The sequence below is a fragment of the Felis catus genome, chromosome E2 (assembly GCF_018350175.1).
Source record: "Felis catus isolate Fca126 chromosome E2, F.catus_Fca126_mat1.0, whole genome shotgun sequence".
NCBI classification, from domain to species: domain Eukaryota; kingdom Metazoa; phylum Chordata; class Mammalia; order Carnivora; family Felidae; genus Felis; species Felis catus.
Genome location: NC_058382.1, coordinates 9937906 through 9950681, shown reverse-complemented (window position 1 = coordinate 9950681; position 12776 = coordinate 9937906). Strand labels below are relative to the sequence as shown.

The window sequence follows — 12776 nt, the reverse complement described above, 5'->3', positions numbered from 1 at the left end:
GAGGCAGTTGGAAGTTGCAGCAAGAGCCCCCACCACAGTAGTTTTCTGGCGTGTGTGTGTTTGCCTACGGTGTTAACTGAGGGCAGGCCGCGGCCCCTGGCACTGTGCCAGGCGGCTAAAACTCAGGTAGAAAAGCGTCTATCTTACTGGCCTGAAGAAGCAGAGGACAGAACCCCGAATAACCACAGCTACCGGAAAGGAGGGTGCCAGGGAAGGGAAACCCCAAGTTGTATGTATAAATTCAACCCAAGTCTCTTGCTGACCACTGGGCTATGGATGTGTGGGGCCAACTCAGCATAACTGAAGCAAACTGGATTTACACTGTCAGCAACTACAACAGTGTGAGTCTGGGATTTCCAGATCTCCCCAAGACAAGAACACTCACATCCTTTGGAGGAATATAACAGAATCCAGAATGGCTACAATGTAACAATATCCAGGACACAAGGCAGAATTACCCAATATACATAGAATGAGGGGAATGTGACTCATTTTCAAGGGAAAAGACAAGATGACCAAGAGAACCCAAGTGTTGGGGGGGGGGGGTGGTGCTTCGCTGGCTCAGAGCACATGACTCTTGATCTCATGGTTGTGAGTTCAAGCCCCACACTGGGCGTGGAGCGGGAGCGTATGTTAAGGAAATTTTAAAAAAGTTGGAATCAACAGACAAGGACTTTAAAGCAATTGCTACAATTATGCTCATTGAGGTAAAAGAAAAATACATGTATAATGTTGCAAAATAGGAAGTCCCCACAGAGAGAGAAAATGGAAACAACCAAATGGATGTTCTAACACTGAAAATACAGTATCAGCAATTTTTAAAATTCACTGGTAGACCTAACAGCAGAAAGGGGTTGAGCGATTTCATGCACTGGAACTACGTTCATAGGAATTATCCAGTCTGAAAAAGAGGAAAAGACCTTTTATTTTATTTATTTATTTATTTATTTATTTTTTCAACGTTTATTTATTTTTGGGACAGAGAGAGACAGAGCATGAACGGGGGAGGGGCAGAGAGAGAGGGAGACACAGAATCGGAAACAGGCTCCAGGCTCCGAGCCATCAGCCCAGAGCCCGACGCGGGGCTCGAACTCACGGACCGCAAGATCGTGACCTGGCTGAAGTCGGACGCTTAACCGACTGCGCCACCCAGGCGCCCCCCCAAAAGACCTTTTAAATAAAGTCTTGAAAGCAGCCTTACCAAAATAACATACTACAATCAAGGGAACTGTGATTCAGGCGATCCTGGATTTCTCATCAGAAATGGGAGGCCAGAGATCGGAACGTCGTCAAGGTATGGCAAAGAAACGGTCAACCCCAGGAATCTATAGCCAGTGAAGACCAGCCGTTTTCAGATAAACGGAGACTAAAGAGAACTTGTCACCGGCAAAAACTACACTATACAAAATGTTAATGGAAGTCCTTCAAGTTCAAGCAAAAGTTCTGGCCTTGCCTTGCGGAATCTGTAATGCGTGGAGATGTAAGCTGGAGCTACAAAATGGTGGGAAGGGTGGAACGGACCAGCGGCCTACGCAGTGGCCATCTCTACCGTGTAAGTGAAGTGGTTCAATGCTGACCCTAAATAGACCGAGAAGAGGTAAGGATGTGTGTTTAATCCCTAGAGCAGTACTAAAAGCTGAAGTACCAAGAGAGAAGTCTCAAAGCATTCAAAAAAGCATTCATAAATCCAACAGAAGACAGGAGAGAGGAAAGAGGAACGGAAAGGGAAAGTAAATAAATCGATAGATCCAATTTGGCCCTATCAATATTTCCACAAACTTGCTGGAAAGAGGAAGGAGTCGGTTGCAGGGGCAGGAAGCATCGGCTGCCACACAGCTGGGTGTGAACACCACCCCCCCCTCACCCCACCCCCCGGCCAGGGGCCTCCGGCTCTGTGCACAGGCATTTAAGCACAAGGGACCATCTGGAGAAGAAGACGCACCCAAGTACCCACCACCATTTTGCCACTTGCTTTCCTCGCCATCATTTGTCGTTTGCAGTGTTCTAGTTCATTCCGGCTAAGTGCTGTCCTGTTGCACGGCTTGAGACCCTTTCAACTGCTGTCGGATACTGTGTCGGATGGTTGGCCAACACATGGACACTTGTGCGCGTCCACTGCTAAGGGAGGACACCCGAGAAGGCGATTGCTGGCATAGATTATGTGCATCCTTTGCTTGACGAGCTGTTGCCAAATCCCTGTCCAAAGTGATGGATCCCGGTTACCTTACCCCGGTCTTTCAGGAAGAAGGACCATTTCCCCTGAATTTCCCCTTTACGGGTGAGGACTCCCCGAAGCACAACCTGTGTCTGGGCCAGTCGCGTAGGAGAGGGCGTAGGGAAAGCATTTGGCCAGTTGCCCGTTTTCAGGAAGATAGCGGTAGGAGCCCCGCTAATTAATTACAGGCTTTTTATGCCAGGCCGCGTCTTAGGCTCTAGGGCAGCCGCGTGTAGGTGAAACGTCACTTTGATCTTAGCCTGAGGTGCTCCCCCAGATGTCACCTGCCTTCTTGAGGGTGGGGACAAGGTCTACCTCCTTACCAACACATTTCCCAGGGACTCCTCATGGTGGTGCTTCTGAATAAGTTACAGGTCACTCATTTGTTCGGTAAATATTTTGGGCTTCCAGGACATACTTCCTCCAGCAGGGAAGAAGTGAGAAGAAAGCACCAAAAAAAGATAAAAACAATCCTGCCTTCAGGGTGCCTGGCTGGCTCTCTGGGTGGAGCCTGCAACTCCTGATCTCCGGGTTGTGAGTTCAAGCCCCATGCTGGGTGTCCACATTACTTTAAAATCTTTAGGGGCGCCTGGGTGACTCAGTCTGTTGAGTGTCTGACTTCAGCTCAGGTCACGATCTCATAGTTGGTGGTTTCGAGCCCAGCATGGGGCTCGCTGCTGTCAGCCTGTCAGCGCAGAGCCGGCTTCGGATCCTCTTTCCCCTTCTCTCTGCCCCTCCTCCACTTGCGCTCTCCCCAAAATATTTTTTAAATAATAATAAAGTCTTTAAAGAAAAAAACAACCCTGCCCTCCATGAGGCTTTGCTTTTGATGGGGATGCGTGAAGACTGGGTACATACTGTGGCACCCGTGCTGTTTAGTCTCGCTTCGGATACAGCTAGACAGACCGATGTGCTCCATGGACCCCCTCTCCCACCTCCTCCCACATAGGGGTCACAGAGGCTTGGATCAGAGCATGCAGGGGAGAAAGAAAGCAGAAAGCATTCACTGTTCCAATCTGATTTTATTGAAAAGGAAACATACAAAAATCATGTACAAAAAAAATTAACCAAACATGTACAGAAAATTCATTCCAGTATCTACAGCAGCGCATATACAGTATTTTACAGGCTGGGCCATCCCTCCCCACTCCCAGACTCCTCCCTCTTCTGCGATTTCCCCCCCTCCCTGACTCCCCTGTCTTCCCCCCAGCGCTTCGCCCTGGGGACTAAGGCTGGGGCGGTTTCCGCCAAAATATCCCACCCCCCCAATGAATGCCAGTGGTCACACGTGCTCTCTCTAAACCTATGCAATGGGATTGATGGGGGCGGGGGGTGGTCACGGGCAGAGCACAGGATTCACAGTCTGGGCCCCTCCTGGCCACCCCCAGATGAAGGTGAGGCAGGCATGCCCACCACCCGCCGGCTGGCTCAGGGAAGATGGCTGGGCGCTGGGCTGGGGCAGCCAATCAGACCCACCCCGTTCTCTGGCTCCAGGAGGCTAGTGGTCACGTTTGGCTCATTTGCTCTTCACGGGCCCCCTCCCCAGGAGGAGGGGGGAAGCACCAGGGGCCTGAGGCCAGGCCCAAAGTGAAGGAGCACTGGGAGGGAGACTCCCCCAGTGTCACCCCTGCAGCTGGAACGGGCAGCCAGCACCAGCAGCCTTTCCTGAGATGGTGGTGGGCGGCAGAGGCGGGCGGCTCTGTCCCCACCCTCTCCGTCACCGCCGCCTTCAGACGCTCAGTCCGTCAGCCCTCTCTCCCCTGGCTTCTCCGCCAGGGACCCAGGAGTCCACATCTCCGTCAGTGCACCCAGGCCAGGCCGGGGCTGGGGCTGGAGTGGCTGCCCTGGCCCGCCCCTGGGACAGGCAGGGCTGGTAGTCCGGTATGCTACATGGTGCAGAAAAAGTCCCCCGCGCTGGCCAGGGCATCAGGAGGTGGGAGGGTCCTGCCCCCCAAGTCCCCGACGTCCACCGGGCGGGTGCAGGCACCTAATTGGGCTCCATCTCCGGGGCCCCGCGGGCCCTGGGTAAGGGCAGGAGTCCCATGATGAGATTGTACAGGACCCTCCAGGGTGAGGGGCGGTGTCGCTGCTGCTCCTCTTGTCTCTAGGGAGAGAGGGAGAAGAGGAAGTTGGAGCGGGCTAGTGGCAGGGGCGTTGGGTGGTTAGGCCCAAGGGCAGCGAGCGGGGGAGGCACAGTCCTAAGAGCGATCTACAGGCTGAACCAACCCTCAGAGCCTAGGTACTCTTGTCGTTAATTGGGCCCAAGTCCCAGTTCCTCGACCACCTGGGCTCATGTCGTCACCTCAAGGGACGACGGCATCCTCGTCTAGAGCAGAACAGGATGGAGAGGATGCAGACAAGACAGAATGCTCTCAGCACAGTGCTTGCTTGGAGCAGGGGTGCCCCTCGTCTCCAGTTTCCAGAAAGTCACCAAAGTCAGCCAAGGCTGTGGGTGGGGGAGGCGGCAGGCGAGTCTGGATGGCAGCCTGTCCCGCCCTCCCTCAAAGGTTGGCAAGTGGGAGAGAAGGGAGCAGGGAGCCCACGGTCTCAGCAATTCTATTTTTCTTTTTTAATGTTTATTTATTTTTGAGAGACAGACAGTTACAGAGACAGAGTGTGAACGGGGGAGGGGCAGAGAGAGGGAGACACAGAATCCGAAGCAGGCTCTGGGCTCTGAGCTGTCAGCACAGAGCCCTACGTGGTGCTCGAACTCACGAGCTGTGAGATCATGACCTGAGCCAAAGTCAGCCGCCCAACTGACTGAGCCGCCCGGGGGGCCCCGGTCTCAGCAATTCTAGAACAATCTGTAAAAGGACAAGAACTGGGAACCACAGTTCACATTCTGTGTGGAGGCTGCCTGGAAACAGATCCAGGCAAAGCTAACCCCTGCCCTCCTCCCCAGTGACAGGATGAAGGCTTGGGGTGGCCTCCAGGCCCCTCTCGGTTCCAAATTGCTAACAAAGCGAGAACAAAAGATACTAGATACAAGAAAAGAGTCCCCACCGGTAAAAATGAAACGTAAGCTGTAGCACTCTCCCGCTCCTATCCTGAGTGCATGGCCGGGCCCTGTGCTTAAAAGCAGGGCCCACCTAGTCTCAGCCCCATGAAAAGAGGAGAAAGCCATCTTACAGCTGAGGACAAGGTCAGATAAGCCATCCTAATGATCCTAGTGGGTGCCAGGGTGTGGGATGCCTTGTACCAGCCCCTGCCCCCTCCTTACTCCCTCCTGCAGCCAGGAGGTAGCAAAGGGGGCACGTCAGAATGACATTAGTTACAAAGCCTACCAATGGCACACTGCTACAGGGCCACCTGGCACAGACATCTCTGTGAGCAAGCTGGCAATCATCTAGTAAAGCCGGGGGGGGGGGGCGCAGCACCCGGGGATCTACCCTGGGGGTACACACAAGTGCACCAGAGATGGGCATCGTTTGGAAGACACCAAAAACACCACCAGCACCACCACCACCGCCAAAAAAGCAACAAAAAAAGCCAGTAACATTTGAAGCACTTTTAAAAATCCTAAATATCCACCAGTGAGAAAATGAACAAGGATACTATACGATCCGACAGAATGCTACACAGCAGCGAAAATGTATGAGCTAAAAGCTTCTTTGCCCCCATGGCTCAATCTCAAAGCACGATACAGGGAGGGGGAAAGTTTGGAGAGGAACACACCATGTCGTGTACATTAAGCCAAAAAGCATCCTACCAACCTAAGCACCGTCTGTGGCCTGATAAATATGTAGTGAAAGTATCAGCACCCGGGGGGGGGCCAGGGGACAAGCCAACTTGAGAGGTTTCCTTCGGAAAGGAGGAGGGTCAAGGGAAGGGAACAAGGGGCTTCACAACATCCGGGTTTTGTTTTTCTTTCAATAAGCAAGCCGTGCGGGTGTAATGTTCGGATTGGACAGAGCCGGGTGATGGGCGCGCTGATATTTGTTATTCTCTGTTCTCCGCTGCAGGCTTCACAGATTTTGTTTTAGAGGCCGAGGTGTGGGCTTGGGGGCGGGGCGTCCCGCGGGGCGGGGCTCCAGGGCCCGCCCCCCGCCGCCCGGGAAGCTGGGTGACGCGCTGCCGGCCGCGCGCCGGCGGGTGGGAGGGGCGGGCGCGGCCGCGCCGCCGCTGCTGACTCACCGGCTATAAATAGCCCGGGATATATGAGCCGCTCCGCCGAGCGCCGCCCTCAGTCCCCGCGGCCGCGGGCCACGGGCGCGCCGCGGCGCTCGAGGCGGTCCGGGCCCCTGCCCGGGCTGTGCCCGCCGCGGCGCGGGCCCTTCGGCAGGTCCGCGGGCCCGCCGCCCCTCCCACCTGCCTGTCCCCGGCGCGACCCCGCCGCGCCGGGCGGCAGCTGCCGCACATCTGGCGGGGCGGCCCGCAGCCCCCTCCCGGGCGGGAAGTCCCACCTGCCGTCTACCCCTCCCCCAGCACTCACCCGCCGCTCGTACAGCGCGTTGAGGTCGTCCGCCATCCGCCGCAGCTGGGCCCCGATCTCCCGGGCCCACTGCTCCTCCTCCCCCCGGACTCCCGGGGCTGCCTGGGTGGGGCCGCCCGCCAGGGCCCCCGGGGCGCTGGGCACCGGCGATTCCAGGTGCTGCTCTGCCGGCGAGAGTGAGGGCTGAGGACCTGGGGAAAGCCGGGGTGGGGGGGGGGGCGTGATCAGCACCCACCACCCCTCTAGGCCCTGAGGTGTTCCCGAGGGACCAATTAGCCAGGGCCCGCTTCTCCCTTTTCCAGCCTCCTGCTTTCCTTTCTACTCCCCGCCTCATTTCTAGCAATTCTGTTTTCCCCTCCTAAAGTCAGGTTTCTCAGCTTCTACTCCCCAGGTACCAGGAAGCAAGAAGAGGCCCGAAGGAGGCCTCTCTGGGGGCCACCTGTCTAGCCAGCTACCACCCCCACTACCCATGTTAGTCTGGAAGTCCTTCCTCTTATCCGACCTAACTCTTCCAAAACGGGACCAAACTTTGCCTGTTCCATTTACCAGACGGGGAAACTAAGGCCCACCCTAAGAAGTGGCCCAAGGTCACATAGGGATAAGGCGACTGACTACACCCAGTCACAAGCCTCAGGTCTCCTGCCCTCTCGTGTCCAACCACAGTGAAGCCACACCCCCCGGATGTGGCAGGGGCATGGAGACCAGAAGGCCAGACTGGCTGCCTCCGAGCTCGGGCCTGGGGGGGCTGGGATTCGGGAGATGCCTTCCTGCCTCACCCCCTTCTGAGCAGCCCCGAAGTCTCTTCCTCCCTCCTTGCCACACCAGGTCCTGGGGTGAGGGATCTCTAAGGCCTAAGATCGGGGCCTCAGTTTCCACACCTGTGACTGTGGGCTTGAAACCGGGTCCCCTCTTGCCCCCGCTGCCGGGGAACTCAGCCGGGGAAGTTTTCTCTCCCCTGACCTCCCTGGGCTTCAGGCACAGGGTGCGGGGGTTGGGGTGGAGAGAGAAGCCAGGAGCGTCTTCCCTGCCACCGAGTGTGCTCCCCGGGATGGGGCGAGCAGGGCACCACAGGGTTAACAGCCCATCCGGCAGGGGACCTTTAACCCTTCCCTTCCCAAGACTCACTTTCCCACTCCCGCCTCCCCCACCCCCACTTTCCCCGCACAATGGCCCCTCCCCCTCTCCTCTCTCCACCCGGACTGCGGAGAGGGGCGGCCCTGGCCGGAGATGCAGATGAAGGCAAAAGGCCACCCTCCCCTAAGTCCTGAAGTGACAGTCCTCTCGCTCTGCCCACACTCTCCCCAACCACGGTCCTCTGGGAGGTTAAGGAGACCCAGACTAGGGGGGCGGGGAGGGGGGGGGCGGTGCTGGGAAACAGCTGCTGCCCCAGGCCCGGAAAAGGCCGTGGGCTGCAACTCGGGGACTGCAGTCAGATTCCAGGAGGGACTTCCCACTCGGCCTCCCCCCTAACCCCCCCCCCACCCCCAGCCTCCCACTCCTTCTTCCTGCTTCTTGCAACACAAAGACCACACTGGCCACACCCTCCCTGTGGCCCGGCCGGCTCGCCGCCTCCCCCCACTCGCTCCCACTTCTCCAGTCCCTCAGTGTCTCTTTCCCGGCTCCCAGCATCCCGGGGCGCCAGTTGGGGGGCGGCACTCACCGTCGGGGCGCGGCCCTCGGGGCCGGCTGCGGGGACCCCCAGGCCAGCGGGGGCCCCCCAGGGCGGCGGTGACGGCGGGCGGGGCGGTGGGGGCGCAGAGGTAGGCGGCGGGCAGCAGGGCGGGGGCGGCGGGGGCGGCGGGCAGGCCGGGCTCGCAGAGGCCGCAGGACACGGCCGAGGGCACCAGGCGGCTGAGGGGAAAGGGGCGCGGGCCGTCGCGGGCCAGGCCCTCTACGGGCTCCGGGGAGCTGCCCTCCTGGCGTGCTCGGGCCATGGCGCTCCCTGGGGCCTGCAGGACAGGGGGAGAGGGGTGCGGTCAGCGGAGAAGTGCAGAGGGCACCAGGGCCCCACAATACACACACCCTACCTGGGGGACACGGGACACCCCCTCTCCTGCACGCGGCCATCAGCACACTTGGGGGGGCAGGGAAGCCCAAGGATGGCTCCCACAGAGCACAGGGCCCCGGATGGGGGACTGTAGGTGTGCGTGATGGCCCCACAAGACACACACCCACCGAGGGTCTGATGCAGGGCACCTGGCCGGTGGGGACAGCCTCCCCCGCACATGGTGATGGGCACACATGAGGGACAAGGAGGTACAGGATGGAGGCACAGCAAGTCCAAGGGCTCACGCGGGACCCAGATGGAGGCGTCTGTCAGGTGTGTGTGTGTGTGTGTGTGTGTGTGTGTGTGTGTGTGTGTGTATGAGAGCTGACAGCCTCACAACACAAACTCACCCAGCCTGGGAGTCCCCGGGGGGGGGGGGGCATGGCTTGGTGGGGCTAACTTCCGGAACACAGTGATGGGCACACACAGGGACTCATGCAGGACCCAAATGGAAGAGACCCCACGGATGGGTGCGAAAGGCCCACGGCACACAGATAAGGACTCACTCAGGACTGGCCAGCCTGACCTCCTCCCCCCTCATCTCCCACTTGCACAGAAACACCGAGATGGTTCCAGTCTCCGACACTGCTACCCAGTGCGGGACGCACACACGGTGACCACAACGTGGACATACAGACACTCAGACCGTCAGGGGGCATAGACACACAACGCATACTGGCTGGCACGACCCGTCCCCTCCATCCCCGTACACACACACACACACACACACACACACACACACAGACCGCCAGAACCTCACATGCTGACCCACTGTTGATATGCCCGTGGACACACACACACACACGCAACGCAGCCATCGCAAACACGGAAACACACTGAATAGGCACTGCCAGACTTTGCAAACACACACGCCCCTCCCCCCCGCACACCCAAGAGGTAAGACCTACGCGCCCATCAACACGAAACACATCCACGGCCACATGCAGACCAACAGGACCGAAACACGCCCCCTTGTCACCAACTCTCGGCCCCCAGGACCCATGTACGTCGGGCCCCCACAGGCACAGGTCACCGGACCCAGATGCGTCACCACACATGCCGGGCCACGGCCACGACCCACGGATGCAGGCGAGCAGACATCAACTCACCCTCCTCCGCCAACTGTCAGCCCCGGACACACACGCACACACCACGGCTAACTCTAATCCCACACAGCCCTGGCAACGCACACCTAAAGCACCCACAGAAAACACTGGTCTCACGTGACCGACATAAACACTACACACGCAGCCCACATGACACACATGAGCCAGCCGATCACAGAGAGAAGCCCCTCAGACCCAGCGCGCGCGCGCGCGCGCGCACACACGCACCTGGACAGAACACAGACACCGAGAGAACTCACACACGCGCCTGGACAGCACACAGACGTCGCATTCAGCACGCGCACCGTCACAAACGCTTAGCTGAGACACATGCCCTGGAGATTGCACACACACACACAGTCACAGACAGTCCACACCGTGAACGCAAGCCCAGCACATGGAGCAAGCCACACACAGACGGACCCACAAACACAGCTCACTCTCGCAGCACACAAACACTCCGTCCACCCGCCGTGGCACGCGCAGGCGACACAGACCCACGGAGTCACCCCCACACAGCGCGCGCGCGCACACACACAACTCTCACCGAGACCCCCCCCCCCCAGGTACAGCACACATAAACAACACCCACCCCTCCGGCAGGGCACACACAGAGCCTCGCATACATGAATGCACACGGGGACTCCAGCGCCCACGGCGACGGGCCACAGCCCCAACACTCCCCTGGACTGGCACCGCCACTCCCAGCAGACCCCAGCACAAACTCGGAGACAGGCACACGCACACACCCAGGCGAGACACCTGCAGATCCACAACCCCGCACACGCGCGCTCCCACGGCGGGCCCAGACTCCCCCCTCCGCTGTCACAGCAGCCCCCCCACCCCGCCGCCGCCACGTGCGCCCGCCCCGCCCGCCAGGCGAGCGCGGGGCCAATAACCGGCTGTTGCTGGGGCGCAGCCCCCGCCCGTAGGAGCCGCAGACTCCACGGCCCGCGTGCCGCCCCCTGTCGCCGCCCCCAGCGGGCGCGCGCCTGGGGTGTGGCCGCCCCGACAAGCCGGGCCCCCCCCCCGCCCACCCCTCCCGGACTGCGGGGGCCGGGGCAGTCGGGGTCGACTCACTTCCCCGGGCCCGCACTGGCCGCCAGGGGGCGCTGCCGAGCCCGCACCCCATTGTTTGTAAACAAACCCGCCAGACCGCTGAGGCACCTGCGCTCCCGGACCCTCAGCGCCTCCCGCCCAGCGACCCCAGCCCAGGGTCGCTGGTGGGGTGGAGGGCGGGGAGAGAGGGAGGCACGCTGTGGGGATGCAGCGCGCCCCCACTCCTCTCCCAACGCACTCCTGCCACCTCCTCCAGGGAGCCCACCCGGCCTGGCCCATCGCGGCCAGCGAGGACTCGGGGTGCGCACACTCACCCCGGGGGCATGAACACGCCGGAGGGGGCGGCGATGGGGGGGCGGGCGGCTTCCTTCAAGAGGGCGCGCCCGCCGAGCGCCGCTCGCTGCGACGGCTGCTGCTGCTGCTGCTGCTGCGGCCGCTGCTACTGCTGCTCTAACTGCAGTGGCGGCTGCTGTGGCTGTGGCTGCCGCTGCTCCTGCTCCGGCTGCAGGCGCGTCCGCGTCGTGGCCGCCGCTGCCGATTTTGCTGCCGCCGCCGCCGCCGCCGGGCGCCCGCTCGCATGTGGCTCGCGCCGCGTCTCAGGCCGCCCGGCGGATCCCCGGCCCGCTCGGCGGCCGCCCCGCCCCGCCCCGCCCCGCCCCCGCCCCCGCCCGGCGGGTCCCACGCCCCGCCCCCGCGTGACGCCACGGCTCCGCCCGCCCGCCCGCCCGCCGCGGACAAGTCGGGACTTGCAGGCGCGCGCCGCGCCCCCTACCTCCGCGCGGGGGTTTCCCTGCAGCCGGGGGCGGGGCAGTGCCTGGCCCCGGGGAGAGGGGGACCGAGGCGCGCGGACGGGGGCCCCGCCCAGACAGCGGGACAGCCGGACACCCACGCTGACACACTGACACACTGACTGAGACCCACAGACACACGCGCCCGGAGACGTGTACGCAGGCTGACCGACTGGCGCTCCGGGGTACACAAAGTCACGTGCTGACAGGGCCACGGGGACACGCCGACTCGCAGGCACACGGCCACGCACAGACGCACACCCCCGGGCGGGGGCGTGGATGTGCAGACTCCCACACCGGGGCACACACACTCCCACACCCGGGCACAAACGCATAGTCCGGCTGGACGAGAGGGTCACAGGGACACGCAGACCGACACGATGGCGGGGGGTGTGTTGCACAAGCACCCGCACTGATGAGCGCATCCAGACCCACAAACTGTGTTCACAGACGTCCCCACGGAACAGGCACCCACAACACACACACACACACACACACACACTCACAGGCTGAGAGCTTCTCAGGACATTCGCGCGCTTCCTGATAGGCGCAGCGGGACATACACACACACACCTGTCACAGGGACACCTGGACACACAGCGCGATCTAGGTGACACTCCCACTCCTACAGGGACACACGCAAACACGCCCACACCAATTCACAGCTGGCACGTTAAAACTGTCAGAAATGGACTTTCACAGACACAGATCGAGTTAGACATCAACAAAAATTGACCCCCGATACGGTCACAAAGTCACACCTGTAAAAGGTTCCCGGTAACTGGCCCACTGACAGGACACACTCTGGAGCATGCACACCTAGCCACACTTGCCACAAATCTGACGGGGCACCCAGGGAAGAAGGAAGCCCCAGGCACCTGACGGGGACATGCCCGGGCAGCCCCTGCACTGAGGTACACCCCTGCCTTCTGGCTTTCACTTCCCTTTCTCAGTTTCCCTTTGTCATTCTTGCCCTCTCTTGGACTTGGTGACCCTCTATCCTTCCTCCTCCCCCCGCCCCCCCCCCCCCCGCCTCCCGCCAAGGGCTCCGGAGCTTGGTCTCCTGTACACCTTCAGTTCCCTCTATGTCCCCCCCACTCAGGGCCAGTGGCCTCTGAGTGCCCAGCAC

The 12776-nt window shown here is 60.6% G+C and overlaps 1 protein-coding gene across 3 annotated transcripts; it reads right to left on the bottom strand.

Moving 5' to 3' along the window:
- Window positions 1–3217: 3217 nt before the first annotated feature.
- BBC3 (BCL2 binding component 3) lies at window positions 3218–12501 on the bottom strand. 3 transcript variants are annotated; one of them, XM_023245383.2, is made up of 4 exons: window positions 12409–12501; window positions 8308–8596; window positions 6648–6838; window positions 3218–4319 (listed from the first exon to the last, which is right to left on the bottom strand). In XM_023245383.2, the coding sequence occupies exons 2-4, from the start codon at window positions 8579–8581 to the stop codon at window positions 4203–4205; spliced, it is 582 nt and encodes a 193-aa protein (XP_023101151.1). In that variant the 5' UTR covers window positions 8582–8596; window positions 12409–12501; the 3' UTR covers window positions 3218–4202. The 3 variants fall into 3 exon arrangements, with proteins under 3 accessions (XP_023101151.1, XP_023101149.1, XP_044902292.1); XM_023245381.2 differs by lacking the exon at window positions 12409–12501 and adding an exon at window positions 11174–11481; XM_045046357.1 differs by lacking the exon at window positions 12409–12501 and adding an exon at window positions 10550–10632.
- Window positions 12502–12776: the final 275 nt, after the last annotated feature.

Bases quoted from the DNA above. Each gene is read 5' to 3' on its own strand.
- BBC3 (XM_023245383.2), bottom strand. From the start codon at position 8,581: ATGGCCCGAGCACGCCAGGAGGGCAGCTCCCCGGAGCCCGTAGAGGGC. The intron at 6,839-8,307 runs GTGAGTGCCGCC...GGCTTTCCCCAG, and splicing joins CCGAGGGCCGCGCCCCGACG to GTCCTCAGCCCTCACTCTCG. The intron at 4,320-6,647 runs GTGAGTGCTGGG...CTCTCTCCCTAG, and splicing joins ACGCGCTGTACGAGCGGCGG to AGACAAGAGGAGCAGCAGCG.